This window comes from Leptomonas pyrrhocoris, assembly GCF_001293395.1.
Source record: "Leptomonas pyrrhocoris isolate H10 chromosome Unknown, whole genome shotgun sequence".
Classification (NCBI taxonomy): Eukaryota; Euglenozoa; class Kinetoplastea; order Trypanosomatida; family Trypanosomatidae; genus Leptomonas; species Leptomonas pyrrhocoris.
This window is the reverse complement of record NW_015438359.1, coordinates 567,391-594,329: the sequence shown is the minus strand read 5'-3', so window position 1 is coordinate 594,329 and position 26,939 is coordinate 567,391. Positions and strand designations below refer to the sequence as shown.

The following is a 26,939-nucleotide window of genomic DNA, read 5'->3' as shown; positions in this document are numbered from 1 at the left end:
TCGTTTGCTCCGTTGCTTGGTGAGTTCATTAGCCGCCTTTTATTTTTAATGCCGTAGTTGCTTTGCAGTCCGTCCTCTTAATTTTTTTTTTCAATCCGCGTGTGTTCAATACTTTTACTCTCCTTCCTCTATTTTATGTTCTCTCCTTTGCTGCGTTGTACCGAACGACGTGAGACGACGCCACCCCCACGTGGTCTCTCCTCGCAGGTGCGGGTGAGCTCCTCCTACATGCGCTTTCGTGCGCATCCGGCCGACAAAGTTAAATGAAAAATGTTTGCTTTTTTTTTCTGTGAAGAAATGAAAGAAACGGTTGGTGGGTCAACTGTATCTGGAAGCTGCTTGTCACGGTTGGCCTCCACGTGTCCGCCGAAACTACGCGAGAGTCTTGCCGAAGCGCACCTAGGCGACAGACACCATTTGCAAGAAGACAATAAAGCGTTGGAACTTGCCATAAAGAGAATAGGAAAACAACAAGGGTACGATTGCACACGTCGGGAGGTGGTGATTTCTTTATGTATTTTGATTTGACGGTGGGGGTTTTCTTCCGCCTTTCGTCATCGCCTTATTGAAGCCGTTTATCTCACACGGTATTGCTGTTGTCAACAGTAAAAGAGGCATACGCACCCGATGCAGCGTAAACGCACGGCTCTCACGCCCTTTACAAAACTAAAGGCAACGGCGTCCACCACAGAAAGACGTCGTAGCGCGCTTTCCGCGTCGTTGCTCACTTCTCATTCTTTTCTCGACGTTGTCTCTGCGCTCTCCATCGGCGCCTCCTTCTTCTCTTCTTAAATTCACTTCCACAGTCATCTGGGTAGCGCGCTTCCTAGCTGCATTTATATCTGTATTACGGACCCTCCTCTTTCTGTCTGCCGTCCGGTTCCGGAACTTTTTTTTGTTCTTGTTCTACACAGAAATACACCGCCACACCGATTTCAAGATGCCCCGTGGCCACAACGCGGCCTCCACCATCGAGGCACGCCAGCGGCGCGAGGCCTACATGGAGAAGTTCCACGCGGAGCAGGCGGTGCAGGACCGCCAGACGCACACGGTGAACTGGGAGCTGAAAGGCAATGAGCGCTTTCAGCGGCAAGAGGTGCTGCAGTACATGGACGAAATACAAGCACAGCACAACGACGTCCTCGTGGCACGGCGGCGCCGCTTAGCGGAGCTGCTGAACAGCGAAAACGCTCTGCACACCTCCATGATGGCGAGTCTACCAGAGACGGACGCGCAGCGGCGGGAGCGTCTTATTCGCAAAGCGCAGGAGCTGCGCGCGAAGCGGGAGGAGGCAAAGAAGGTGGACAACGGCGCCCGCCACGACCGTCTCTTCCGCGAGAAGATCGACTGCCTCCGCCAGGCAGAGAGCCGACTGCGCGTGATGCAGGTGGCGGATGCCCGCTTCGATCAGATCGAGGCCGCCGCGACCCGCAAAAAAGCGGAGGACGAGGAGGACAAGTTTTTCTCTCAGCAGGCCGCCGATGCGCAGCGGCTGGCGACGGAGCGGGTGCAGCGCGATTTAGAGCTGCAGTACAACCGCACGGAGCGCATGAAAGGCGACCTCGCTGCGCAGGTGGCCGGTAACCAACAGCGCAAAGCACAGGAGAAAGACGAGGCGCGCCGCGACGCCGAGGAATTCTATCGGCTGCTCCACGAGGAACAGGCAGCCGAGGCGCAGAAGAAGCTGGCGCGGCGGGAGAAGAACCGCACGATTGTGCGGGAAATGATGGAGATCAACGATGAGCTCCAGAAGACCCGGCAGCAGGAGTACGATGCACTGCGGAAGGAGGACAAGGAGCAGCTGGACGCCATTCTTGCCTCCATCAAAGCAGATCAGGAGGCGGAGCGGAAGGAGAAGCAGCGGCGCATGGCAGCGGAGCAGCTGCAGATGCGCGACCTGCAGCACCAGATGGCACAGCGCAAGGACAACTCTCACGCACTGGATAAGATGTGGGAGGAGGAGAACGAGAAGCAGTGGCGCAAGCGCGAAGCCCAGTGGGACGCCGACCAGGCGAAGCGCGACACCCTCCTTCGCAACATCCTCATCGCACGCCGGCAGCAGATCTTGGACAAGCGCCAGCAGGCCGCGAAGGACGCGATGCAGCGCAAGTTAGAGGACGAGGAGTTCCTGAAGTCGCTGGCAAACGAGCGCGACATCGACGCAGAGGAGCGGGAGCGGCGGATGCGTCTGCTGAAGGAGACACAGCAGTACTTGGAGATGCAAATACAGCGACGTGCCGCGGAGCGAGAGGCGGATCTGCGGGGACGCCGTAGCGAGCTGACGGACCAGCAGGCCTTAGAGAAGCAGTACGAGGACCGAATTGCGAAGGAGATGGCGAATTTAGAGGCTGCGAAGCCGTCGCGCTACAGCCATGTGCCTCTGCTACCTTCGAAGAACCGTCTGCATTAACGCGTCGGAAGAGCACGAACGCACACGCGCAAAAGAAAGGTATACATCCACGCTCACACGCAAGTGCGTAATTTTGCTTTATGAAGTTCGAAGAGAGGCGTGTCACCTCTGCCCTTCTGGCTCTCGCCGTTGGCTTTACTGCGGTGTTGTGCTGAGCGTTTCACAGACGTGAGCTGAGTTCTGATGCAGAGGGGAAGAGGCGACGTGGTGCAGTTTTTGTTTTTGCGGAAGCTGTACGAAATACAAAGGCTTTGCAGAGTGCTGCCTGCCGCTTTCTTTTATTATTACCTAAAAGCGACTCCTCGGTACAATTTATAGGCGGCGTTTTTGTTTGTTTTTGAGGGGTTTTCTTTGCTTTACTGTTGCTGTCGTTTGCTGTTTCTAGAAAGGTGCAGTTTCAGTGAGCATCGCCGCGGACTCGCTGACCGTCACCCTTCTGCTCAGTGTTTGAGTGTTTTCTGGCGTACCTTTTACAGATGTAAATATGCCTGCCACGCCCACATGTATAGAGACCCCTGTTTAGAACCAATCCCCCCAAATATATATTCTCGCACATATTCTTTCTGCCGCTTGGGTGGAAGCGTCGAGTACCAAAGCAACGTGAGGAGAAAGACGAGACAGGGTGAGCTCCCTTTCCTTCGCTGCTCTTCCTCTTTTGTTTGTCTTTACTCCGTGCGTTTTCGCCGCAGTAGAGGTTAACGTGAGTGCAAGGACATCTTTGGAAGCACCACAGCGTTGTGTGTTGGACGATGCGGCTTCATAGGAGAAGAAGCTGGGGCTATGTTCTACTGCCTGCTCCGCTACGCTCGGCTTCTTCAGCAGAGCAACTTCTCCAACACAGGAATTCTGCCGCTCATCTGCACGCAAAAGAAGAAAAGAATCTCTTGTATTCGTAGAAGCGCGTACTCGCTTGTTTTCAATTTCACTGCTTCTCCCGTATCGATACACCTGATGGAAACGTTTGCTCTCTCTCCACCACAATGTTGGCGCATGTTGTGCTGCCTTTGTTGTGTCGTCGTTTACATAGCGTCGTCCTCACCGTTGTTTTCATAAGCTGTTTGAACCGGAGATCGAAAACGTCAGACGAAATCCAAGTCGTCTCTTTCTTTTTTATTCCTAGAATACAGCTTTACGCTTCTCTTCAATATATATTTTTCGAGATGTCCTCATCAGCCTCTCGTGCATGGCAGCGGAGACCGTCGGTGGCGGTTTTCTTCGTCGTCGTCGTTCTCACGCTCGGCCTCTGCTGCAGCGCCGTGGCCAGCGTGGCGGCCCTGCCCGAGGGTCCGCGCATGAGCCCCATCGTGCAGTGCGACGCCGACTTCCGTGAGATCTGCGATGATGCTCAGTCGGCACGGGGGTTGTGGGGGTGCATGATGAAGAATGTGGACCTGATCACCAATGATGTGTGCAGGGAGTACGTGAGGGGCTTCCGTGCCTGCACGCGTGACGCGGAGAAGAAGGGTAGCTGCGTGTACCCCGCAGCTGACTACGCCACGTCCGTGCGCCGATGTCTGCGCAGCACACCGGAGTCGAGCATCTCGGAAGAGTGTTTGAACTCACGCTTTTACTTTCCCATTGCGGAGGTGCGCAATGCGAAGTGGTAGGCACCCGACGCGAAAGCTGTCACCTGTATGTGCGCCTCTCCATTGAGCCGACGGAAGAAAGAGAGAAGCCATTCCAGACGATCCTGCTATGCTCTGCATGTTTTTATTAGAAGAAAGAGCCTGGGAGATTTTCTTTTCGTTTCTGTGGAAAGTCGCAGCGAAGCGCGCCTGGCAAGATGACGTGACGACAGTGATGAGGCGACAGGAAACAGGCTTTTCATTTATTTTGAGACTCTCTGCGAGAATCAAAATACAAAATGCGCTGCGGGCGCACCCGAAAGGTTTTTTCCTTTCTAGATGCTTTGCCACGGATTCAGTGTTGGTCCGGTGTGCGCCTTCTCGTCCCCGTGTGCATCGTTTTCTATTCAGCTGTTCTAGCTCCTGTTTTTTAAAGAATCCGAAGCGGGGACCTCGCCAACGAAAAATACAACGACTATCTTTTCTCTATTTCTTACGCGGCCTATTCGTATTCCACGCAGTGAAATGTGAATACGTTAACTACTGTTCTTCATTGATGCGCTCCCTTTCAGCGCGATGAGTTTGTGTTGTTCTTCCTCACCATTGTCAAGAGCAGTGATCAACGCCGACTACGTCTTTTTAATCCTGTTTTTGAATTTATCATCGACCTGTGTGCTCAGCGGTAGCCGATTTCTCTTGCCACTTCTGTTTTCCCAGAGCAAAGATCTGCTGAGAGGGCTATTTTCTCTTATTCCTCTTTTTTCAAGTGACGTTCATTCCAGTTTTTTTGTTCTTTTGAGTTCACTTCATGAGATGATCTCAGGTTTTATGGTGCTCTCATGTGAGTCGATTGTGCAACGTGCATGGATCAATATCAGAGAGCAGCAAACATTGAAAACCATTAAAACACTAAAAAGAAAGGACCCCCTCCCCACTAGACGCGATAAGACGGCGCCTCATCAAGCTCACCTGCCGAAGAGACAACTGCTCTCTTCTGATGATATCTCTCTCTCAGCTCCACTCGCATTTCTCCTTTCTTCTTTCGTATTAGAATATCATAGCCACATAAACACACACTTAACGGGGTTTCGCTGCATCGCCTCCCCAGCGCCCCACATCCAGTGCATTTATTTATGAGGAAGATCCGGCAAGGGAACTAGCGGCCGTGTTCGCCACCGCCACGTCTGTGTTTGCTGCTTGACTGATTCCCTCACCTTCGTATTGTCTTCCCATTGCAGACAATTTCGTTCGCTGACTTCCCATCAGAAGCCAGAGAGTTCGTCGAGCACTCCCCCCCCCTCCCCCTTCCCCTGCTCTCTGTCTATCAACCTCATCATGACGGTCGAGGTAAGCCCCGCGCCGGTCTTCCAGACCAAGAAGGAGATGTACGACTGGCTGGAGAAGCAGACGACCTACCTGGTCGAGGACATGAGTAAGCGCTTTACGCCTCAGGCGAACCTCGTAATCGGCCTCAGCAACGTCGCCGCGCTCTGCTTCTACGAGCTGAATCGCTTCTGCAACCCTGGCGCGGCGCTGGAGGAGTTGAAGGTGAACTGGTTTGGCTTTTACCTTTTCCAGGCACCCGGGCTGCTCGCCTTGGGGCCCTTCCAGGGCCGGCCGGCGTGCACGGAGATTCGCGTTGGCCGCGGTGTGTGCGGTACCGTGGCGGAGAGCGGGGAGTCGCTCGTCGTGCCAGACGTCCACGAGTTCCCCGGCCACATCGCGTGCGACGCGGCGTCGGCAGCGGAGGTGGTGGTTCCGGTTTTGATTGAGAACGGCAGCATTGTCGGCGTGATTGACGTGGACAGCACGGAGCTGAGTTTCTTCACGGAGGAGGACAAGGAAGGACTGGAGCGGGTGGCGGCGGTGCTGGTGCGGCACCTTGAGTTCCCCATGGCGCGTGCCCTCGCCTTGAACCCGTCACTGGGGCTGCCCGGCTACTCCGCACTGGCCGGAGGGGAGAGGGCTCTTCAGCAGCCTAGCGATGCGCAGGAGGAGCAGAGGACTGCCGAAGCCGCATCCCCTGCCTCGCCCCCCACCACCACCGTCATACGCATTCCGTACTTTAAGGTCGAGGCTCCGGTGCCCGACGTGGCGACGAAGTTCGTGGGCGGCTGGCAGTTCACCACCACCAAACTCGACCGCATCATGGCGCAGGAGGAGGAAAAGCAGATGCAGCAGCTCCTGCAGATCTCCTCTCTCCCTGAAATAGCGTTTCGCAACAACACGCTCGCGATTGGTCCCGAGTCCGACCGTGCGCACCCGTGGTTGCTCTTCGACGTGGAGGGCCTCATGCGCAGCGCCTCCAGCTACTACCACACCGCGGAGTTTAAGAACGTTGTAGGGCCGCAGCTGAGCATCCCCGTGTCCGAAGGCTGGCAGACGTCCGAGTACGCGAAGCACGACCCGAATATCGACTGGGCGTGGAGGAACAACTTTTTTGGACTCAAGGAGGACCAGGTGCGCCTCGTGCCGCGACCGGCCGACACCCCCGGGATCAACTGGGACTTGCTCAAGAACAACATCCCTCCCGATTCTCTTCTACGGCAGCTTCGACCTGATCGAGGACGACCTGCACGACCACGGGATGCTGCACAGCACGGTAAAGTACCGCGTGATGGACAGCGCCTTCTTCGTGCTCTTCCGTCATTTCATCCGCATCGACAACTCCGCGGCGTGGATGCGCGAGGTGCGCGTGTTTCACGAGTTCAGTCAGACGAGTTCGACAACGGGTCTGCCGCACGTGGTGCTTCTGGAGCAGCTGCGCCGCGTCCGCATCGAGGAGCCGACAGAGGTGGACTGGAAGTCGATGTCGCCGGATGCCATTTCTGCCCAAGCCGCTGTTCTGCTCACGCGTGAGTGGGTGCTGGAGAAGGTGGACAGCGGGGTCGCAGGGGATGAAGATCAGCAGTGAGCGCTTCGCCCACGTCTTTGAGTCCCGTTTGATTTCCCGCAAAGGTGGTTGTGCGCTGTGGATACTGCCGTGGCTCCTACACACTCAGAAGCTATTTCTATGACGACTATTATTCTCCTCTTCTTCTTTATACATGTGTGGGTTTTTTTTTTTGCACGGTATTCGTCACGCGCCAACGCGATAGTATAACATCGAGAAGGGAGAAGCGCATTTCCAGGCCCGAATCTACGCCGAAACGGCCGCCGATGATTCCCGACAGCGCACTTTCTGCTGCTGTTGAGCAAAGCGCGTGATGGACGCACGGGAGGACGTGCTGCTCGTCCAGTTCTCTTTGTGACCCTCCGCACATTCCGGTAGGTGCGAGTACGGTCCTTGTACACTTCATTAGATCTCGGCCTGTTTGTTTCTTCCTTCCTTGAGCGGGTCCCTCTTCACATCAAACTGCCGTCATCGTTCATGTTCTTCTTTCTGGTAGTGTTGTTGTGATTCCTATCTTAAGGCTTCCTTGACTTCATTTTGAAAGCGCGCACATTGTTTTCTGGCCGCTGATCTGGAACTCAAAAGCGCAAATCCCAACTCCCCCCGACAACATCTGTTACAACAGACAGGTCACATATGGAGATTCTCAAGAAGACGGCCGCTTTTCGTGTGCAGAAGCAAACGGAGGGGAAGACAGATGAAGAGGTGACTAGTATTTCGCTGAGCGGCGTGCCGGCGCTGCCGGAGCTGTGGTCTCGCTACGCACAACTCACTCACCTGCTGCTCGTGTGCATGAAACCCAAGTTGGGCGGTCTCGACGCACTGGGCCTCGATCACCTCCCCGCGCTACGCCTGTTGGATGTGAGCGACAACGCTGTTTCAGTCTCCGCTGCGCTGCCCGCCGCCCTTTCCCTCGCGCGTCTGCTCATGCCGAACAACCGGGTGGCCACCATGACCGAAGTGGACTTCCTCGCCGCGAGTTTCCCCAACTTGGAGGTGTTGGACTTAGTCGACAACGACGTCGACACGCCGGCGCACTTCACGGCGGTGTTCGCGAAGTTTCCAAAGTTGGTCGCCCTCAACTCGCGCATGCGGGACGGACGAGAGATCGTCGTGGAGGACTCCGACGAGTCCGACAGCACAGAGGAGGAGGAAGAGAGTGAAGAGGAGGAGTCGGAGGAGGGCTCGGAGGACGATGAAAAAGGAAGCGCAGAGGCGTCGGGCGAAGTCGACGTGTCAGAGCACGAAGACGGCGGTGAACCACCAGCGAAGAAGTCGCGGCAGGAGGACGGGCACGAGTACGGCGGCGCAACATAGAAAGGGGAGGGGAGAACGATTGAAGAAACCCGAAAAGATAAATGGAGCGTGAACAAGAGGCTTTTGTCTTTTCCTTTTGTAACGCGTTCACTTCTGCTCGCTTTAACGGTGTGAGGAGCGGTGCGGTCTCGCAAGCCTTTCATATCACTAAAGAAGACTGTTTAACACACATTAATTACAGGGGTGCCGCCCCGTAAACGTGCACGATCCGATCCATACGCTTTGGGGTTGATGTGGGCATGCTCCGACTGCGCGCACCAGCTTCGTGTCTCGTGTAGTAAGGTTCGCCGCTCTTTTTTGTTCGTTCTTTCATTCGTTCTCAACTTTTTTTACTTCCACAATGCTTTCCGCGTGCATTGACGTGCGGTGCGCACATCAACTTCCTTGCCACACCGCCACTTCGAACAGAGCAGCATTTTTATCGTTCCCCATCAACGCCAGTGCGCACGCGTCTTTGGACTTCCTCTATCTTCTTTCGCCCACCGTCTGAACCTTCCGAAGTCGTCGCCCGTGAACTCTGAAAAAACACTCCCAAGAAGAAAAGCGAAGGAAGACGTTTCGCCTACGCAACTCCCTCCTCCTCCGTCGAGCCATGTCGGCGGCGCGATACGACGTGGCCAGCGAGCCGACCGCAGAGGTGCTGGCACAGAACTACAAATCGTTGACGGACGCCATCGCGCAGGAGAGCGCAGGTCGCCGCGTGACGCTGGTGGCGGCGAGCAAGACGAAGTCCCCCGCCTGCCTGCGCACGCTGTACGATCTCGGTCACCGCGACTTTGGCGAGAACTACGTGCAGGAACTGACGGAGAAGAGTCAGGAGCTGCCGACGGATCTCGTCTGGCACTTTATCGGTCATTTGCAGGGCAATAAGGTGAAGGAGCTGCTGGAGGGGGCGCCAAACTTGTGCGTGGTTCAAACCATCGACAGCAGCAAGCTGGCCAGCAAACTCAACGAAGGCTGCGCCAAGTACCGCGAGGGACGGCCGCTGACGGTGTACATTCAGGTGAACACAAGCGGTGAAGAAACGAAAAGCGGGACGGAGCCGGGGGAGCCGACGGTGGCCCTGGCGAAGTACATCGCACAGGAGTGCCCGCTGCTGCAGCTGAAGGGGCTGATGACGATCGGTATGCCGGACTACACAAGTCGGCCGGAGAACTTCGAATGCTTGACGAAGTGCCGCGAGGATGTGGCCGCGGCGGTCGACGTGCAACCGGCGCAGTTGGAGCTGTCGATGGGCATGAGCGGGGACTTCGTGAACGCCATCCGCATGGGGTCGACGACGGTACGTGTCGGCACGTACATTTTTGGCACTCGCTACTACCCTCCAAAGTAGCAAGGGAAATATGATAACGGACTTGCTCCCCGGCTTCATTGATGCGAGCAGCGTTTTCGCGTCCGTTTTCATCAATCGTCTCCATGGGCTTCGTCCTACTGCCAAACGTGGAGGAGACCTCGTCTGTTCCCTGTAGGCGGGCTCTTTTATTTTACCGTTGCTGAGGCGGCCTCGCTACCTTCAGCTGAGAGCGATGATATCTATTCTTTTTTTTCCTGTTCTGTGTAGGACGCACTCATCTGTGGTGCAGTATCGGAGCACCGCTGGCGTCGTTCGCTGACGACGGGCAACTCTGATGTGGCAGATTTCTTGTCTGTGAAGAGCAGCAACGACCAACACGTCGCCGTGCTCATCGGATAATTTTTCTCTGTGTCTTTTCATCGCGCACGCCGAGTCTTCTCGATGGCCCCTCTCCCCTGCCCTCTCCTTAGTGCGGAATTCTACTGAACGTCTCCTCCCCCGTCGACCCACTGTCTCTCTCTCTCTCCCTCCGCAACTTCGTCATTTTACGGCACCATCTTCAACGTTGCCCAGGCAGATCCCACGAGAGGCAGCAGCATCACACCTCCGCGGAATATCGACCATCATCGCGCAGCTCTCGCACCGCATCTTTGCTGGATGCCCACCTTCGGATTTAAGTTGAAAGGCAAATAGACGCGGGAAAAACCGACCGACTTGTTGCTGCAGCCTCCGCCTCCATGGGCGGCGCATCGTCGAAGGAGCGCTTTGAGCGGGCGGCCACCACAGGCACCCTGACAGTGGATGACAAGAGAATGCGGTCCTGGTCCCGACTGATGAAGGGGTTGGTTTCGCTGCCCAAGTTGCGCTCCATGACAGTGAGCGGCACCCGCCTCGATGCCCCAATCCCGCCTTCGTTCGTGAAGTTGTCGTTGTGGAGCTCGTTGGCATATCTGGACCTGTCCCACAATAGACTTACCTGCGTCTGCGCTTTAGGCGGCGTCGCTTGTCTTTCAAAGACACACGCAAAGCACGCGGAGGACTTCATTCGACAAAGCTCAGACGCACCGGCACCGTCGAGCGCCGACCCGCTTCCTCTAGAATCGTTGAACCTATCCGGCAACGTCTTACATCTTTTGCCTCCTTTCTTGTCGCGGCGCTTTCCTCGCCTGCGCCGCCTTGTGTGCGCCGACAACGCGCAGCCCCTCGTCATCCCCTTCTCTTTAACCCACTGCTTGGGCGTGAGTGCCTCGCTCGAAGCCCTCGACCTGCGTAGCAACGGATTGGAGAAGTTCACGGTGGCGGAGGACACCGTGGAGTCGCCGTTTGAGGCACTGCGCGAGCTGCTGCTGGACCACAATGAACTCGGTGGGACGCTGACGCTGGGCTTAAAAGGCGATAAGGCGTTTCCGATCTTGCCTTCCTTGAAGCGGCTGAGCGTCGAGGACCAGCAAGGCAAGCAGCCGCTGCAGGCGGTCGACCCGACCATCTTCGTGCACTGCCCAGGACTCAACTCCTTGTCGCTGCGAGGTAACCGAAACGAAGAACAAATTCGAGCCGCGTTGGGTGCGTTAGACGTCTACCGCCGCTGGCAGGAGAGGAACGCGGATATCATCAACAAGAAGATTGGCGCCGGTGGAAGCGCAGAGTTGATGCGCTAACCATGCGAAAGGTCGATGTGTGGTGGCGGGCCGTAGATGACCGCTGTCTGAGCATTCGCGTCGTGAACGTCGATTCTCCTTTTTTTTTAAAGGAAGGAACCTCACCAGCGATGGAGGTAGAGGAGCGGACTTCGTTCGTCGTGCTCTTCCCCGACTCCTTCCTACGTCCTCCTTTTCATTGTCCAGGTGCAACGGAGAAAGGAGACTGTGCAAAGTACATCTCCAGCACACACCGTTGCCTTTTCTCTTCTCCACAATTCGTGTCTCTGGTCACTTCGCTAACGAAGAAGAAGTCCACATCCGTACCGCACCGGACACACACTCGGTGCAGACATCAACGCGCGTGACGTCAACAGAGTTTCTCTGTGGATGCGTGAACCGTTCTGCGCGCGCGCTCTGCAAGCCCACCATTTCGCCACGATAGTGAATGAAGATTGGCGTAGAACTAAAACAAGAGCCACTTCTAACGTACCAATGCTGTGTCTCGTCGCTACTCTCCTTGAGCTCCTTCTCGCACGTTTCTTCTGTTTGCGCCTCACCGTCACGGCGGAATCACACTCGCCGCCTTTTTTTTTCCGGCCTTCCCTCTTGTCCCTTATTAGACACGTTCTTTTAATACCTCCTTGTGTCGAGGCACAACAAGGTTTTCCTCTCCGCACCACGAAGAAGCAACAGCTTCGCAGTATCCTTCACAGAGCTACCGGCGCAGGTAGGGGGCTGCTTCACTCCGTCTCTTGCTTGTCTGTGCACACGTGCAGCACACACCAGCCGATGATGCCGACAGAGCACGATGTTAGGCACCTCTCCGTGTTTTTCGACTGCCGCCGCGGCGAGGGCAACGATATGAAGGGATATGAGGCCTTTCGTAAGGTCACGTATGAGCAGTGCAGTCAGCTGCTGTCGATGGCCTCCTTCCACGGCACGCAGCTGTCACACTTGCGGGTCAGCCTGTACCTCGTCTCTCACGTAGACATCCGATCGTATCAGCATCCCCTGACCGCGCTCGCTGACGCTGCCTATCATCCCTGGCTGAGCGTGGTAGAGCGGATGAACAGCGAGGCAGTCCATTCGCCCGAGTTTCCCAGTGGCACGACCCGCTCCGCTTTTGTCAACAAGATGGAGGTGGTGAAAGCTGCTATCCATAACGTGTTACGAGGCGCGCCGCACAGACACCTCGTGCTCTTCTGTTCCACCTTTGTAAGTCTCACTGAGGCGACGCACAGCCTAGCGGACTTGCAGGCCGGTCCTCTTTCGCAGCAGACCTGCTGCGTCCTGCCCGACTGGGCGGCGGTGCGCGTGACGGCGGCCCGCCTCCACGATCGTCTTCGTCTGTACCGCTGTCCGTTCAACCCTACACAGCTGCGGTGTGCACTGCAGGATGTATTGCGTCCTTATCTGCTACCGGGCCTGCCTTCCGCCCGCCGTATTACGCTGCAGCTGGGGAGCAGAGAGGTATCGTGCAGAGCGACGGTGCTGCACTACGCCGACAGCATCCGCCGGTGCTGCGCCTTGAGTGACTTCGCTCCCTCACACGTGACGCCTTCTGGTGGGTACTTTGCTGGGCCGCTGGTGCAGTGTTGTCCGACGGAGTGCGTGCGGCACGAGGCCGTTGCACAGGGAGCGCAGGCCCAGCCTTGCATCCTGCAGCTGCGTGCAGTGTTAGAGGCGGATACGGTGGATGAGGCGATGTTGTTTGGGGACACGTGGGAGCTGACATGGGACGACGACTCTCGTGGCGCCGCAGCAGACTCCATGACGGCTAGTGCGCTGGACGCCTACACCGCCTTCCACGCCTTCCGTGCCGCCTTCAGAGACGATATTCTCGTCTTTACAGGGGATGCGCGCGGGATCGTCTCGTCCTGCCACCTTGCCATGCGTCTTCACCACTTTGTCGCGTACGACTGCGCCGACAGAACGATGCGGCTGCGCGAGGTCGTACCGACGGAGCTGCGCTTCGTGCCGCTGATGCCGCCGCCGCCGAGCGGTGGTGCTAACGGCAGTGGTGGTGGCCGCACACAACGGGATGCTGCGCTCCAGAGACAATTTGGAAGCCTCCGCCAGCAGCTGGCAGCGCAGTGCCGCTCTCCTGAGTTCTCGCTGGACGAGCTCTTACGTGCGGATGTGTGTGCGGTGGCGAGGGAGGTGCGTCCCGACACGGTGCGTGAACTGCGGCTCAGCTGCAGCAACCTTTTGCACTGAGTGCAACAACATAATACATTTTTTTTCTCTAACGTTATTTCTGCCCAGTTCTGCTGTCTCTGCTTTTATTGCCGCTATCCAAAGAATGCTTGTTTATCTCCACTCTGTACTTTGGTCCTCGTGCAACTTAATGTCCTCGGCTGTCGGCCTTGCATCGTCTCCTGCCTGTGTTCTTCTTTGCCTCTGCGAACGTGTTGTGATGACCGGGGCGCGCTTGCTTTCTTTTTCCATCTTCTGTATTAATGCTGCGGGGTACCGCCGTATGCCCATCCCCCCCCCCCCTTCCCCCTTTCGCTGGAGGCGGCTTCATCGCGGTGCCACAAAGCCTTTCCTTCTTACTACTTCCTCCTGTACTTCTTTCTTCATGGGATCGGGTCTCGTCGCGAATTGGCTGAGACTCACCCGCTCCGTGTGGGCTGCGTGCTTCAACTCGATGCAGTGAACAGCGGTTCTTTCAACACATTCAGAGGACGAACTCCTGTGCGTTTAGAGAAACCAAACGACGTAGTTAACTTAGTGCAGCCAGTCTTTTTGTTTTATTTTCTCCCTCCACTCTGGTTTTCAAGGAAAGGAGCGATTTTGCGTTGTCGATCCGCCAGCGTGTCTCCGCCCTCCTTTTCTGGTGTAACGTCGCGGTGCAGCAGCCCGTGCTCTGTTCGCGCAGGCGAGGCTACTCTGTGCAAGTGCGCGTGTGCGTGTGTGCATTCACCTATCACGCACACCGTCACACACATATTTAAAAAAAGTACGAAAGGAAGCAGAGCCAACGCAGCTAGCCGCTGTCCGTCACCATGCCGAAGGAAGCGTGCAGTGGTCTGTGGCGCTCGGAGGACATGGTGGTTCTGTCTCTCCACATGCAGCGCGAGGTGGCCCACGATGCCGTGCTGAAGTTGGGCGAAATCGGCATGTTCCAGTTCCACGATCTGAACAAGGACTTAAGCGCCTTCCAGCGGGATTTTGTGCAGGAGGTGCGCCGCTGCGACGATATGGAGCGGAAACTGCGCTTTCTGCAAGAGGAGATCGACAAGGCCGGCGTGGCGACCATCGTGGAGGGCGGTGCGGAGAGCGAGACCATGTCGTCGTTGGAGCAGAAGATCGATGAGGTCTACTCCGAGGTGATGGAACTGAATGAGCAGTACCAGGCGCTGATCGAGGAGCGCAACCGCTCGAAGGAGCACCTTGAGATTCTGTCGCGCGACTTTGGCGGTGCCACCGGCGACGGTCTGATGATGGTCACCGGTGTGATTCCGAAGGACCGCATTCCGCTGTTTGAGCGGCTGGTGTACCGTGCGACGCGTGGCAACTCCCTCATGCGCACCGACGACATCGACACGCCGTTCTACAACATCAACGCAAACGAGTCCGTCTACAAGAGTGTCTTCGCTATTTATTTCTCGGCGTCGCGGCTGCGCGAGAAACTGGTGAAAATTGCGGAGGCGAACGCCGCGACCGTCTACAACTATGCCGACTCGGAGCAGCAGCTTAACAGCATGCACGCCTCGCTGAAGCAACAGGTCGACACCATTACGCAGACATTGCATCAGTCCGCGTACCGCCAGCGCCAAGTGCTGCTGGGCATTGCCGCCTCCTGCTACGAGTGGCGCCGTGCGGTGGTGACGGAGAAGGCGGTCTTCTCGACGATGAACATGTTGAAGTTCTCCGGCTCGACGGCGATCGCGCAGGGCTGGGCGCCGGTGCGCGCGTGTGAGGACATCCGCACCGCGATTGCCGAGGCGGAGTACCTCAGCGGCGCGCAGGTCGGCACGATCATTGAGGAGCTGCCCACCAAGGAGGCGCCGCCGTCGTACTTCAAGACGAACAAGATCACCAGCTCCTTCCAGGGCATTGTGGACAGCTACGGTATGGCGCGCTACAAGGAGGCCAACCCGGGCGTGTTCACGATCATCTCCTTCCCCTATTTGTTTGGTGTCATGTATGGTGACGTGGGTCACGGCATCATTCTCACCCTCCTCGCCGCCTTCCTCGTGTTCAAGGAGAAGAGCTTTGAGGGCCAGCCGCTGAACGAGATCTTTGCGATGATCTTTGGAGGCCGCTACCTGCTGCTCCTCATGGGCTTCTTCGCCGTGTACATGGGTCTGCTGTACAACGACATGTTCGGCTTTTCGATTGAGATCTTCTCCTCGGCCTACAGCTGGCCGCAGCTGCCGCCGGAGGGTCCGGAGGGGATCGTCTACCCGTCCTTCCCCAACGGCCGCCCGAGCGTGAAGCCGACGAGTCCGGTGATCTTCGGAATCGACTCCGCCTGGTCGGAGACGGAGAACAAGCTCGAGTTTTACAACTCTATCAAGATGAAGTGCTCCGTCATTATCGGCGTGGCGCAGATGATGGCCGGTGTGTTCATCTCCCTCACGAACTACCTCTACTTCAACGATCGCATCAAGGTGTGGTTCCGCTTCGTTCCTGAGATCGTCTTTCTCTCCTGCACCTTCGGCTACATGTGCCTCCTCATCATTGTGAAGTGGCTCACCACGTGGGAGAACACGCACAGCGCGCCGTCGCTGCTGGAGACGATGACAAACTTCTTCCTCGCCCCCGGTACCATCACGTCGCCGCTGTACACTGGCCAGGCCGCCGTGCAGCTGGTGCTGCTGCTTGTGTGCGCGCTCTGCGTCCCCATCATGCTGTGTGTCATCCCGTACATGGAGAAGAGAGAGCACGACCACAAGGTGCAAGAGCGCGCCGCCCACCCGCCCGCGGAGGGCGAGGAGGAGGAGGACGACGACTTTGAATTCAGCGAGATCGTCATCCATCAGATCATTCACACCATCGAGTACGTCCTGGGCTGCGTCTCCAACACCGCGTCGTACCTCCGTCTATGGGCCCTCTCCCTGGCCCACTCCCAGCTGTCAGAGGTGTTCTGGAGCTTCGCCTTTCTCCTCACCGTCGGCCTCGATGGCGGCTCGGGCTTCTTCGTCTTTATCGGCTTCGCCGTGTGGATGGCGGCTACGATCGGCGTGCTGCTCGGCATGGAGTCCCTCTCCGCCTTCCTGCATGCGCTGCGTTTGCATTGGGTGGAGTTCAACAACAAGTTCTACCTGGCCGATGGCTACGCGTTTGAACCTTTTGATCTGGCGGAGTCCCTGAGCAAGATCCGCTAAACGGAGAGTGAGGGATCAGGGAAGAAAGGTTAGCAGGAGAGACCGTTTTGCCAGCAGTGAAAGCGGCCATCGGCGCGGCGTCTCGCTCGCGCTTTCTCATTTCACGTCTGCACCACTTCTTTTACTTTGCTGTTTCGGCCACTCGTGTTTTGGCCTGTTTGCTAAATAAAGGGCTGCGGGTGTTGTGCTCCATTTTTTCTCCCTTCTTGAATGTTGTCGTTTTGTATTTCAGCGCTTCTGTTTGTATCGCTTTTGCAGGACGTGTTGAATGCTGCCCGCTGCCCTCCCGGTTTTTTCTTTTTGTGGCCTTTGGTGGTAGTAGTTCGTTGATCAGCGCCTCCTTCAAAACGGAAGAGAAGCCTTTCGCCGTGCCAGTCGTTTTCCGCGATCGATGCGCACGTGCGACTCGGTGTGGTAGCGTGGTTGGTTATCTCGTTCTCGGTATGAAACTGCGCGGGTTTTTTGTTTTCTGCCTTTTTTTCATTTGCTTGTGTGTGCGATTTTTTGTCTCGCCATGACTTTTCTTTTTGAGTGCTGTCGTGCTGCAGTGCGCTGCGCTGGCACCTATCGTTTCGCGGTGGCGTTGATGAGTGAATTTTGTGTTTCCTTTTGGGCGAGTGCAGTTGTGGAGGCGCATCGTTGGCCCTGCCACATCGCGTGGTTGTTCTCCCGTGCTGAATTAGTGGGAAAGAAAGACGAAGCAAAACAGACGTTAAGGAACGAAAGAGATGCAGCGGTAGCTTCTCTTCGAGAACAAGAGGAGAGGGCCAACCTTAGCGCGTGAAGCACTTCCCGCCACATTCAAGTTGAAACTGTTAGGCGAAGCGCGATCGCTTGCAAGCGGCGCGCAGACCCCACAGAAGCACGGTGCCAAAGCCGGCTTCTAGCTGGAAAGGGCGAGCCTTTGCCACCCCGATTTATGAGGATACACCTTTCACCCAGCGGCACATCCGCTGCCTCACACACGGCAATAGCATTGCTTTTGTGTTGGGGCTCAATCGGGGGAGGTGGAACGTATGTATGTGATGTTACGGTAAGTTGCCGTTTCGACTCACTGTTTTGAGAAATGCTAACCCCTTCAACCCCCGTCTTCTATTCTTGATTGGCAAACAAACGTTGTTTCAAAAACTGACTCCGAGATTGGTTGCGCACCAGTGAGGGTTTTTCGTGAGAGCGCGTTTGTGAAAAACTCATTCCTTAGCATCCTTAATTGTAGTACTAATTAGCTTGAGTTCGCACCAAGACACGCCGTCACCTCTAGGTCTGTACAACGAAAAAAAAAACGATAGATTTCCATCAACGAAGATTTCTTTGCCAATTCCCTCTCACCTGCCATGCTACGTGGAACACTGGTGCGCCATGCGCAGCTCTTCAAGCTCACGCAGCGGCGGCTGCAGATGGGCACCTTCACGGCCTGCCCCTACCACCGCGCCAAGGAAGGCGGCACCTCCACCGTGATGGCAGAGGAGGTCGTGGAGCACTGCCCTGTTGTCGGCACCACCCCGCACATGAGCTGCCCGGTGGAGCACGAGCTGTTCACCCGCAAAGCGCCCACCCTCATGGCGATGACGTCGACGATGGGCAAGACGCAGCTGTCCGCCTACGTCGCCGCGACGGCCCTGGCTGGGTACGTGATTGCGGGTGGCATGAACCCTTTTATAGCCGCTGCGGTGACCGCGGGAACGATGCTGCAGTCGTGCTCTGCCAACACGGCGAACCAGATTATCGAGGCACCGTACGACAAGCTGATGAAGCGCACGTGCCGCCGCCCGCTGCCCATGAAGATGATCACACCGCAACTCGCCTCTGCCATCTCCGGCACGGAGCTGGTGCTGGGCACTGGTCTGTTGTACTTTGTCAGTCCCCCCGCTGCGGCCATCGGCGTGTTTAACTGGTTTCTCTACGTCGGCATGTACACCCCTCTGAAGCGTGTCTCGGCCCTCAACACGTGGTTTGGGTCCATCGTGGGCGGTGTGCCGCCGCTGATGGGCGGCGTGGCCGTGTCGGGCGTCATCGCTCCGCCGGTGTGGCTGCTGGCGTCGTTTCTCTTTGTCTGGCAGATTCCGCACTTTAACGGGCTCGCCTTCCACTGCCGTCGCGACTACGAGGCGGCGGGTTATAAAATGCTTGCTTTCTACAACCCCTGGCGGGCCTCGTTTTACGCGGTGGCGCTGTCCGTCGTGATGGCCTTCCTGACCTTGGTGTGCCCCACGTTAGCCGGGATGGAGATCGAGGGGCTTTGGTACTACCCCATGACGGCCGCGGCAAACGCGGTGATGATTTATAAGTCCCTCCTCTTCCACCGCGAGCCGCAGCGGCACTGCCGTGGATGCTTTGTCTTCTCGTACGTGTACCTTAGCATTGTGTTGGCGGCCCTCATGCTGAATCACTTCCAGCCGATGCACGTGACGCAGCATGCGGTGGAGTACGTTACCGCAGAGCTCGCTGGGGTGTCGAAGGCGTCCGCGATGTCGAAGACCGGCGTGGCATCTGCAGAGGCGTAAGAAGCGGGTGCGTCTCTTCTTCTTTCTTTCGTTTTCTCCTTCCTTTCTCGGACGCGTTGTGCACGAGAGGGCACCTTCCTTTGCTTTTCGCTGTTGTAGCGCGTGTTTGGTTTTATACCAAAGAAAAGCTACACCGCAAAAAATCTGGTGGTGGTGTGGGCGGACGCAACTTCTCTGCGCCTCTCTTCTCCATCCTGGCAGGAGAGAGCGGTGAGAAGATGCGGATGCGACGACAAAGGAGGAGGGTAAAATAAAGACAGAGTCGCACCAACGATGGTGGCTTCAAGGAGACATATGACTTCAGTTAACTTAGTCAACTTAATGGGCGCGAGTGTCTGTATTCCATGTGCATGTCTGTGTGTGAGTGCGTGTGTGAAAGAGGCATGCCGGCAGACGCGGCACGGCGCGTGTTAAATTCATATTCATGAAACGTAGGATAATTTCACTTATTTTAGGTTTTCCCTTTTCGTTCTTTTTTATATTTCTGCTCAGGATGAAAGGACACGGTGAAGTACGCTCTTAAAACACAAAGAAAACATGAGGGGACTGTGTGTGCGCTCTTTTCTTCCCTTTTAATTCTTCCTGCACGCTCTTCTCGACGGCGGCGTTGTCGAGATATATTCTTCAAAATACGCGCCATCGCTTTTCCCCACCACCGCGTGCTCGTCCTTCCACTTTCGTCGCTTTGCCGTGTTCGACGCGTTTTATTTCTTTAGATGTTTTTTTTTTGGAGGGGTTTAGGTTTGTAGCAACACCGAATAGCGTGATGGCACCGTTTGTTTTTGTGCCGCTTCTGCCGGCGCGTTCAGCGGAGCAGCAATGGAGGGATGGCGGTTGATTGTGTGGTGTGTGTAGAATCGGGATCAGCTGTGGTACGCAAGAAGAACGAGTAGTAGCGGCGGTTGTTCTCTCGTGAAACGCACGGTGGCGGTCCGTTTCGAACACCTCCTCTTTGCTTCCCTTCTGCGTGGCGGCGAGTCAAAGGCGACGTGCAGGGGTAACGCACGTTCACGCATTTCTTCTCAACTCCGTGTTTTTCCTCTCCGCCTCTTCGCATTCGGTGTATTCTAGTAGGATAGTTTTACCTCTGGTTGTTGGTATGGGATCGTCATCCAACACAAAAGTGATTGCTGCTGCTGCAGAGCAGCATTCGCTCTCATTTCCTTACCTTTCTTTTTTTTCTTGATCTCGTCCCCCTTACGGTATTTTTCTTGATCTTCAGTGTTCACAGACAGTAGTTTGCGTTCGATGTTGGGGAAGGCGGAGGAGATGCGGGCCTGTGGCCAATACGATATTGCCAAATTCACTTCCAACAGAGGCACATCAATAAAGAGAAGAGGTAGAAGCGACATCATCGGGGTGCTTCCCCGGGGCGGTGCCGAGTTAAACTGAAGCAGGTGCTCGATTTTTGTTTTTCCTGGTTTCTCTTATTTCTATGTTATCTTTATTACAAACACACATCAACTTCACAATCGAGTTTTCAAGTAACTATCGGTGATATAAAAAGTCCGTGCAAAGGATACGGCAGATCCGCTCCTAGGAAAGAAGAGAAATCCGTAGGGGCTCAACACCATCGAAGCTGCGCTCTGCAATGTTGCTTCGAGCGGGTGCGTAGGAATCAGCTCAAGAGTTCGAACTACGTTCCCGTACCACACGCCGCTTTAATCTTTACCGGGATTGAACTCTCCGACGATGCTGACAACATGGCCTTGCCTTTTTCTTCCCCATTTTTATATGCGATGTATTCCTCGCCCCTCTCCTCTTCCTCGGTCTCTTTCTTTTCATTCCGGCAAGCGCTGGCTGCTCGTCATCAGCTACGCAATTCATATTATTATTATTAGCGCCCCCTATTTCCTTCCTCCGCTTGAGTAATGTCAACCGAGGTGCCAGATCACCTCGCTGTGCCACCGTCGTGGGTGCACGTGGATCTGCAGAAGCTGCGCACCCGGCTGGAGATACACAACACTGCAGAGCGCCTCAATCAGCTGAAGCTCTATCAGGGCGCCATCGCCTCGCAGGTGTCAGACTTGGAGAAGTCTACGACGAAGCGTCAGCGGCGGCTGGAGCGGCTGACGATGGAGTTACAAGAGCTTACGACTGAGCAAGATGCGGAGCTCGGCCTGCATGACAGAGGCCGTCGTGTCCTCGACGGCACGAGAAATCAGGTCTACTACCAGAAAGGCACCAGCAGAAACTATCTCGTGCCATGCTCGTCGTCTTCACCTGCTGCAGATCCGCTCGAGTCACCGTGCCCGCTGTCGTTGTACGGATTCTCTGTTTTCTACAACTGTGTAGGAGACTGCGCACGGCCTCAGGAGGACAGCGTTGCCGCATTTCTCAAGCTTTGTGCGCCGCTCTTCCAGTGGAGCGCTGAGGAGCTTCTCGTGAAGCCTCCGTTCTTCTTTGATGAGCCGTGCTTGCTGGAGTGTAGCGCCGAGGAGGCAGCAGCGATGTCTTCTTCTTCCCATTCTCCTTCACCGTCCTCGCTCACCATGAAGGACCCGCCCTTACCGACGGAGTGTCGCAATGCCGCATGCGCCTATTGGCACCGTGACCAACTCGCGCACATGCGGGTCATCGTTCAGTTCTGTGTAGCGGCCCTGCGCGGGATGTGCGTGAAGGATGAACGCCTGTGCTGCGTGCGCCGCCTCACCTCACGGCTGTCCCGCCAGGCCCATGAGGCGGAGTCCGTGTCCGTCGTGTGTGCGCTGGTCTGTGAGGTGCTGCAGACTTTGATAGGGCTGGGGCTTCACGTTCACCTCGTGAAGGGAGGAGAACTCGCACCGGCCATGGGGGCCCCGGCCGTAAACGCGGCGGACGTGGAGCACACGGGGCCGCCACGTGGTGATCTGATGTGCGATGTGGTGGAGAAGCAGCGGTGGTCGGAGCTGATGCGGCGCCACGCACAGTCGCCCTCCGCATTGATGTCGTCGATGGCGGCAGAGTTGTTCCAGGTGCACTGCGATGCCCTGTCCTGGCGGTGCCTGCTGGCATGTGTGCCCGACGCGGCGCAGCGGCAGTGGCTGGCCCGGCAGGGCATTCAGCTCTTTCCCAGCTGCCCTCAACTGCACTTGGAATACGTTCTGAGCTCCATGAAGTCTGCTGCAACGCTTGAGCAGGTAATGGAGGCCGGCCAATCGTCGTGCCGCACCCTCTCTGCGCAGGCAGCGGCGGCCGTCGTCGCCGGGCTGGACCTCGGTCAGTACGGCACCACCGTCGCGCGTCACGTCGGCTACATCATCACGGTGGTCTTCGTGCACTGCGCCAAGACGGACGCAGGAGCCGCACTGCTTTTCCTCCAGCCTTTTCTTTCCACCGATGCAGAGGCCGCGCTGGCGGTGCTGTTGTCCCCCATTGCGCGGCAAAACTTAGCGATCATGTCCGTCGCCCTCCGCCGAGCCGGTCACCTCCGCGGAGTGGAGCATCTTCCGCTGGCGGCGGTGTCTGAGCAGGTGATGGAGCTGGCCAGCCCCGACGGCGCCAATCCAACTGAAAACGGCCGAGACGTCATCTACGCTTCGCTTAAGCTGATCAACGCCTACAGGCGCGATCACTTCGAACTGCAGCTCACCACCGCGTGCGCGGGTGCGTTGCAGCTCAGTCTGCTGCGCACCTTCTCGCATCGACTCTCCTATTTGGAGCGTGTGGCGGAGAAGACGGTGCCACAGTCCGCGCTGAGTCAAGGCGTGATTTACTGCGCCTACGTGAGCACCATCGCGCAGCAGCAGTCCGTGCCGGCGGCGGTGCAGGTGGCGGAGTCGCTCGCCGCTGCCGAGGGAGCCACCTGCTTCTTGAATCTGCTCCTCCTTTCGCAGATGCGCACGTGGGGCTGCACCTCTCAGTTGAGCGCGGCTCAGGCCGTGGCGCAGCTGTGTGCATCCGAGCAGCTGCCTGCAGAAACGCTGGACAGTGCGGAGCGCGTGCGCGAGGCGGCGGCGAAGCGTACAGACGTGTCCGCAGTGGAGTGGGTTGCCGCCTACGCGTTGCACATGCGCTGCGGAGAGGCAGCCGCGACAACCGTGGAGGAACAATGGACGGCCATGCAGCACTTCCCGATGGAGGTGCTGGCGCAGGACACGATGGCTGCCGGCCTTTATTTTTCTCTCGTGTTGCAGCTCAGCGGTGCGTGCCGAAACGCGGCCAAATTCTACGCCACCGTGCACCGCTGCCTGGGCTTCTTTCTGGGGGTGCACACGCACACCTGGAGCCCGCTGGACGACGCGTACGCGGAATTGGTGGGCCTCCCGCACTACGTGACTTTGCTCGTTTACGAAGATGTGCCGTTGCTGCTGGGATCTGCAGCGAAGGAAACGTACGAGTGGCGCTGCCTTGTGTTGGCGGCTGCAACGGAGCTGGGCGTGGTGCACCCACTGTTGATGGCAGACGCGTCCACTGCATAGAGACAAAGAACAAAGACCCAACAAACAACAAGCAAACACATGATGGCTGCTAAAGACAGCAATAAAGAAGCGGATTCCTTTTGTATAAGGCGCTAGGGAGGAAATCAATCTTTCTGCCGCTGTAACGCTTTACACCGGTGCCACATACTGCCGGTGTTCGTTGCATTCAGGCGCTGCGCTTTCGCATCACGCGCAGCAAATGTGCTTTCTTTGCTCTGCCGTGTCATCTTCTTCCTCTCCCTTCTTCCTTCCTTAGCGACGTTGTGCTCCCCGTGCTCGCACAGCCCATCGGCAGACCGGAAGTGGAGCGTGGGTGCGTATTCCTGTTCGACCGCATAGCTCAAAACCGAAAGAGATTCTCTTTCTGCAGATTGGCGAGGAAGGGAGGAGAAGAGAAAACCGTGTTCTCAACCAGTTCGCTTGCTTTACCATATAGACGGCGCCTGGAAGAAATCCTCGTTGCTGCTCTGTGTCGTCGGGTTTATCTACATGCCCGCTCCCTCTCATTTCGACCCGCCCGTCGTGGTGGCGCTTTTCCCATCCTGCGCGGTGCTCTCCTGGGAACCTCCGCGCACGTCAGCCATCAAATCCTTCGCCGAGCACACTTCATGGGACTACCGTGTCGAGTACAGCTGCTCCTGCAGGATGCGACATCAGCCGTATGCCATGTCCACAACTGACACGTACGCCCTACTCGCCACTGCTCATCCAGGCGAGACGTACTACGTGCGGGTGGTGGCCCGAGAGACGTTTGCGGGGTCTCTGGCGGGTCTCGTGTCGGCCAAAACGTCCTTTCAGGCGCGTAGCACCATGTCGATGCCATGGCCGACCGCCGCGGCTTCGCCCTGCATTTTTGATGGGCTCTACCTCTGTGCGGCGAACGCGTGGGACGGCGGTGCGCTGGCCTCCGTGAGTGACAGCCGCCGAAGATCACAGGAGCACGGATGCCTGCTGGACAAGAGTTCTTCTGCGTGCGTCATGGACGCAGATGCGGAGTTTCGCTTGTACCGCGTCACGTACGACTGCCGTGTCCCTCCCGCCAATACACGCACGGTGTACTACATGGCTGCGACAGGGCGTCGCCCACGCGCGAGTCAGCGCATGCGCAGCAAGGAGGTCGCGGCCCTCTTGAAGCGAGACAACGCCGCGCTGGTTTTTTGTGGGGTGGGGGACAGCGGCCGACTTGCAGTGAAGGCGGCGCACGCGCTTCTCTCTTCCTTCATGACCTCCTGTCCAGCGCTGAGCCTTTCAGTGTTTTGCATCACGTATGGAACCCCCCGATGCTATCTCAAGGACGGACCGCAACTGCTGATTCACACCTTACCGCTGAGCTATCACTTTCTGCACGTCACACAGCTGTCACGGACGGATGACGGTTCTTCTTTAGGAGATGACCCTGTGGTCTCGCAGCGGGGCACGGGTGATGGTAGTTCTCCTTTGCGTCTGACCGGCTACTCGGAGGGGTTTTACGAGAACACCCTTCTCGGTGCTCAGTGCCGCGTTGCGCATGACGTCAACGACGGAGACGTGCTGCAGCTCTACACCTCCGGCCCTGCAGTGCCGCTGACCGCTGCGGAGGAGACAGAAGAATTCGACGTGGAGCGTGCGCTTCAGCGTCTGTTGAGCGTTTTCTTCCCCTCTTCCCCGTCCTGGCTGGTCCCTACGCTGTTGTCCATCCACTGCCGCTCCACCGGTCCTCTGCTCTACGTGACTGTGGAGGGCTCCAACTTGCACTACACTCCACGGCTTACCCTTCTACCACAGCAGCAGCCGCACGGTGCAGCCTTTCCGTTTTTGATTGAGTGTCGCCCTCAGCAGCTGACATGTGTCTGCTCCCTCCTTCCGTGGATAGAGGAGTGCGTCTCTGAGGGCGGCGCAGTCGTAGGCAAGAGATGCTCTGCTGATCTGTCGCTCTGCACTCTCGTTCAAACGGCGTTCGGCATGTGTGCGGCCTGCCCCGACGAGGACGTGCCCCTTCCACGGGATCTGACAGAACTCTTTCAAAGCACCGCAGAGATGACGGCACCGTGGGTCACGGCGGTGCCGTCGGAGCTGCTCGAGTGCGCGTTGCAGACGCAGCCACTGTATGCTCTGTGCCGGGGTCCGTCATCTGCTACCGGAGTTGACACGGCGCTGAATCCCCTCGCGCAGGTGCTGTGCAGCTTTGCCAGTGCTGCCGAGACGGTGCTCGCGGAGCAGACGCGCGCTGGCACTGCGGGCGGAATGGCTGCCGCTGGATCCGTCTTTGGGTTCATGAGCAACGTGGCAGCTCGCTTCTCCTCTGCGGTGTCCAGCACGTCTGTCGATGCGGCGCCAAAGCTTTCTGTGCCCGGAAAGGAGGCGGCGTTTCTCAAGAATGCGTTGAAAGAGTGGACGGGAAATGCGTCTGCGGGCATCGACGTGTGGGGGCTGCGAAGTGCTTCGTGGAAGCAGCGCGTCTTACATGGTCTTCCGTTGCTGAGCGACAGCTCATTCCGCTCCACGCTCACTCGCCTGCTGAGGGTGTTTGACCTTCACGTTGACGCCTACGAGGGCGCGCCGCATGCATGGTTGGAGGCGCGGCTCTACGCGCACGTGCGGCGTCACGTCACGCTGCGGCTGTCCTCCAGCTTCAACATGGAGGAGCTCCTCTCCACGACCGTTACCCTCAGCGACTTCTACGCCGCTGTTATCGACGTCTTCACTTCTGTACTTCCAGCTTCGGCTGCAGCGCCGCTTCCTTTTGTCGAGGACGTGCTGCTGCTGTGGTGTCTGTGTCAGTGCTTTGAGCTGCGGCGTGAACTGTCCGCCACTTTTTTCTGCTGCACCGTCGGCTGCCCGGGCTGCGGGGGGTCAACGCTTTCCGCCACTCTATCGACGTTGCTGCAGTCTGAAGACGCGTTCTGCTACCCGCGCTCGACACAGCGCCGACGCGTGCCGGCCTGCCGTCTTGCCTCCTCGCGTCTGTCTGCGCTCTTTCTTGCGATGAGGTCCGGCGTGCGTCTCGCTGTCTTTCTCGCTGGGGAATTGCCAGATATTGTGCGGCCACAGTACGCCTCCATGAGCATGCGCATACAGGAGAACTTGACCTTCGAAAGTCAGCACTGGTTCCGCGTCATCACAAAGGCTGATGAGCATTTGCCCCATGTACGCGGGTTAGGTGGAGCGCCGTTGTTGGAGACCTCAGCAGATCGCTTTCTCGAGGAGGCGAAGAAGGAGATGCTGGGAGGCGACGTTGTGGAGGAGCATCGGCTGGTGATCTCACTCGCCCCCTCACCTCCCTTTATCGGACAGATTCTCAGGTGCAGTCAGGAGAAGGCGCATGCGTTTGCAGCCTCGCTGAGGGCCGCCTCTCAGAGGGCCCTTCTTCCTTGTCTCCTCTTGAGTTTACAACAGGCAGATGCCACGGCAAGGCAATAAAGCGCCTCTCCCCTTTATATATATATATATTTGATTCACCTCGTGTGCTCCACAGTTTTGATCTCTGCTGCTTCTGTTTTTCCTGTTGCCTGTTTTCTTCCGTTGGCTTCGCGTAGCATCTACAGAAAGAAAAAGAATTGTGATCCAACCACAAGGATCGTATGCGTGTCGTGTGCTTGTA

The 26,939-nt window shown here is 57.0% G+C and overlaps 11 protein-coding genes across 20 annotated transcripts; all 11 read left to right on the top strand.

Moving 5' to 3' along the window:
* Nucleotides 1-805: 805 nt before the first annotated feature.
* ABB37_02020 (hypothetical protein) lies at nt 806-2,410 on the top strand (the record flags this gene model as incomplete). Its single annotated transcript, XM_015798766.1, has 1 exon — nt 806-2,410. Exon 1 carries the CDS (start codon nt 941-943, stop codon nt 2,408-2,410), a length of 1,470 nt encoding a protein of 489 aa, XP_015662244.1. The 5' UTR covers nt 806-940.
* A 1,026-nt stretch (nt 2,411-3,436) lies between these two features.
* Nucleotides 3,437-4,017, top strand: ABB37_02019 (hypothetical protein; the record flags this gene model as incomplete). The annotated part of the gene is made up of 1 exon (XM_015798765.1): nt 3,437-4,017. The coding sequence occupies exon 1, from the start codon at nt 3,571-3,573 to the stop codon at nt 4,015-4,017; it is 447 nt and encodes a 148-aa protein (XP_015662243.1). The 5' UTR covers nt 3,437-3,570.
* A 1,008-nt stretch (nt 4,018-5,025) lies between these two features.
* Nucleotides 5,026-6,834, top strand: ABB37_02018 (hypothetical protein; the record flags this gene model as incomplete). 2 transcript variants are annotated; one of them, XM_015798764.1, is made up of 1 exon in its annotated part: nt 5,026-6,834. In XM_015798764.1, exon 1 carries the CDS (start codon nt 5,311-5,313, stop codon nt 6,832-6,834), a length of 1,524 nt encoding a protein of 507 aa, XP_015662242.1. In that variant the 5' UTR covers nt 5,026-5,310. The 2 variants fall into 2 exon arrangements, with proteins under 2 accessions (XP_015662242.1, XP_015662241.1); XM_015798763.1 differs by having other exon boundaries at nt 5,036-6,834.
* Nucleotides 6,835-7,363: 529 nt separating this feature from the next.
* Nucleotides 7,364-8,185, top strand: ABB37_02017 (hypothetical protein; the record flags this gene model as incomplete). 2 transcript variants are annotated; one of them, XM_015798762.1, is made up of 1 exon in its annotated part: nt 7,364-8,185. In XM_015798762.1, exon 1 carries the CDS (start codon nt 7,505-7,507, stop codon nt 8,183-8,185), a length of 681 nt encoding a protein of 226 aa, XP_015662240.1. In that variant the 5' UTR covers nt 7,364-7,504. The 2 variants fall into 2 exon arrangements, with proteins under 2 accessions (XP_015662240.1, XP_015662239.1); XM_015798761.1 differs by having other exon boundaries at nt 7,388-8,185.
* A 407-nt stretch (nt 8,186-8,592) lies between these two features.
* Nucleotides 8,593-9,518, top strand: ABB37_02016 (putative alanine racemase; the record flags this gene model as incomplete). 3 transcript variants are annotated; one of them, XM_015798760.1, is made up of 1 exon in its annotated part: nt 8,593-9,518. In XM_015798760.1, the coding sequence occupies exon 1, from the start codon at nt 8,778-8,780 to the stop codon at nt 9,516-9,518; it is 741 nt and encodes a 246-aa protein (XP_015662238.1). In that variant the 5' UTR covers nt 8,593-8,777. The 3 variants fall into 3 exon arrangements, with proteins under 3 accessions (XP_015662238.1, XP_015662237.1, XP_015662236.1); XM_015798759.1 differs by having other exon boundaries at nt 8,598-9,518; XM_015798758.1 differs by having other exon boundaries at nt 8,686-9,518.
* Nucleotides 9,519-10,051: 533 nt separating this feature from the next.
* Nucleotides 10,052-11,137, top strand: ABB37_02015 (hypothetical protein; the record flags this gene model as incomplete). 2 transcript variants are annotated; one of them, XM_015798757.1, is made up of 1 exon in its annotated part: nt 10,052-11,137. In XM_015798757.1, the coding sequence occupies exon 1, from the start codon at nt 10,217-10,219 to the stop codon at nt 11,135-11,137; it is 921 nt and encodes a 306-aa protein (XP_015662235.1). In that variant the 5' UTR covers nt 10,052-10,216. The 2 variants fall into 2 exon arrangements, with proteins under 2 accessions (XP_015662235.1, XP_015662234.1); XM_015798756.1 differs by having other exon boundaries at nt 10,056-11,137.
* Nucleotides 11,138-11,738: 601 nt separating this feature from the next.
* Nucleotides 11,739-13,336, top strand: ABB37_02014 (hypothetical protein; the record flags this gene model as incomplete). Its single annotated transcript, XM_015798755.1, has 1 exon — nt 11,739-13,336. The coding sequence occupies exon 1, from the start codon at nt 11,909-11,911 to the stop codon at nt 13,334-13,336; it is 1,428 nt and encodes a 475-aa protein (XP_015662233.1). The 5' UTR covers nt 11,739-11,908.
* Nucleotides 13,337-13,774: 438 nt separating this feature from the next.
* ABB37_02013 (putative vacuolar proton translocating ATPase subunit A) lies at nt 13,775-16,455 on the top strand (the record flags this gene model as incomplete). Its single annotated transcript, XM_015798754.1, has 1 exon — nt 13,775-16,455. Exon 1 carries the CDS (start codon nt 14,128-14,130, stop codon nt 16,453-16,455), a length of 2,328 nt encoding a protein of 775 aa, XP_015662232.1. The 5' UTR covers nt 13,775-14,127.
* Nucleotides 16,456-17,593: 1,138 nt separating this feature from the next.
* ABB37_02012 (putative mitochondrial protoheme IX farnesyltransferase) lies at nt 17,594-20,424 on the top strand. 4 transcript variants are annotated; one of them, XM_015798753.1, is made up of 1 exon: nt 17,594-20,424. In XM_015798753.1, exon 1 carries the CDS (start codon nt 17,790-17,792, stop codon nt 18,957-18,959), a length of 1,170 nt encoding a protein of 389 aa, XP_015662231.1. In that variant the 5' UTR covers nt 17,594-17,789; the 3' UTR covers nt 18,960-20,424. The 4 variants fall into 4 exon arrangements, with proteins under 4 accessions (XP_015662231.1, XP_015662230.1, XP_015662229.1 ...); XM_015798752.1 differs by having other exon boundaries at nt 17,610-20,424; XM_015798751.1 differs by having other exon boundaries at nt 17,614-20,424.
* Nucleotides 20,425-20,752: 328 nt separating this feature from the next.
* ABB37_02011 (hypothetical protein) lies at nt 20,753-23,359 on the top strand (the record flags this gene model as incomplete). The annotated part of the gene is made up of 1 exon (XM_015798749.1): nt 20,753-23,359. Exon 1 carries the CDS (start codon nt 20,831-20,833, stop codon nt 23,357-23,359), a length of 2,529 nt encoding a protein of 842 aa, XP_015662227.1. The 5' UTR covers nt 20,753-20,830.
* Nucleotides 23,360-23,614: 255 nt separating this feature from the next.
* Nucleotides 23,615-26,758, top strand: ABB37_02010 (hypothetical protein; the record flags this gene model as incomplete). 2 transcript variants are annotated; one of them, XM_015798748.1, is made up of 1 exon in its annotated part: nt 23,615-26,758. In XM_015798748.1, exon 1 carries the CDS (start codon nt 23,849-23,851, stop codon nt 26,756-26,758), a length of 2,910 nt encoding a protein of 969 aa, XP_015662226.1. In that variant the 5' UTR covers nt 23,615-23,848. The 2 variants fall into 2 exon arrangements, with proteins under 2 accessions (XP_015662226.1, XP_015662225.1); XM_015798747.1 differs by having other exon boundaries at nt 23,643-26,758.
* Between the last annotated feature and the right edge of the window lie 181 nt (nt 26,759-26,939).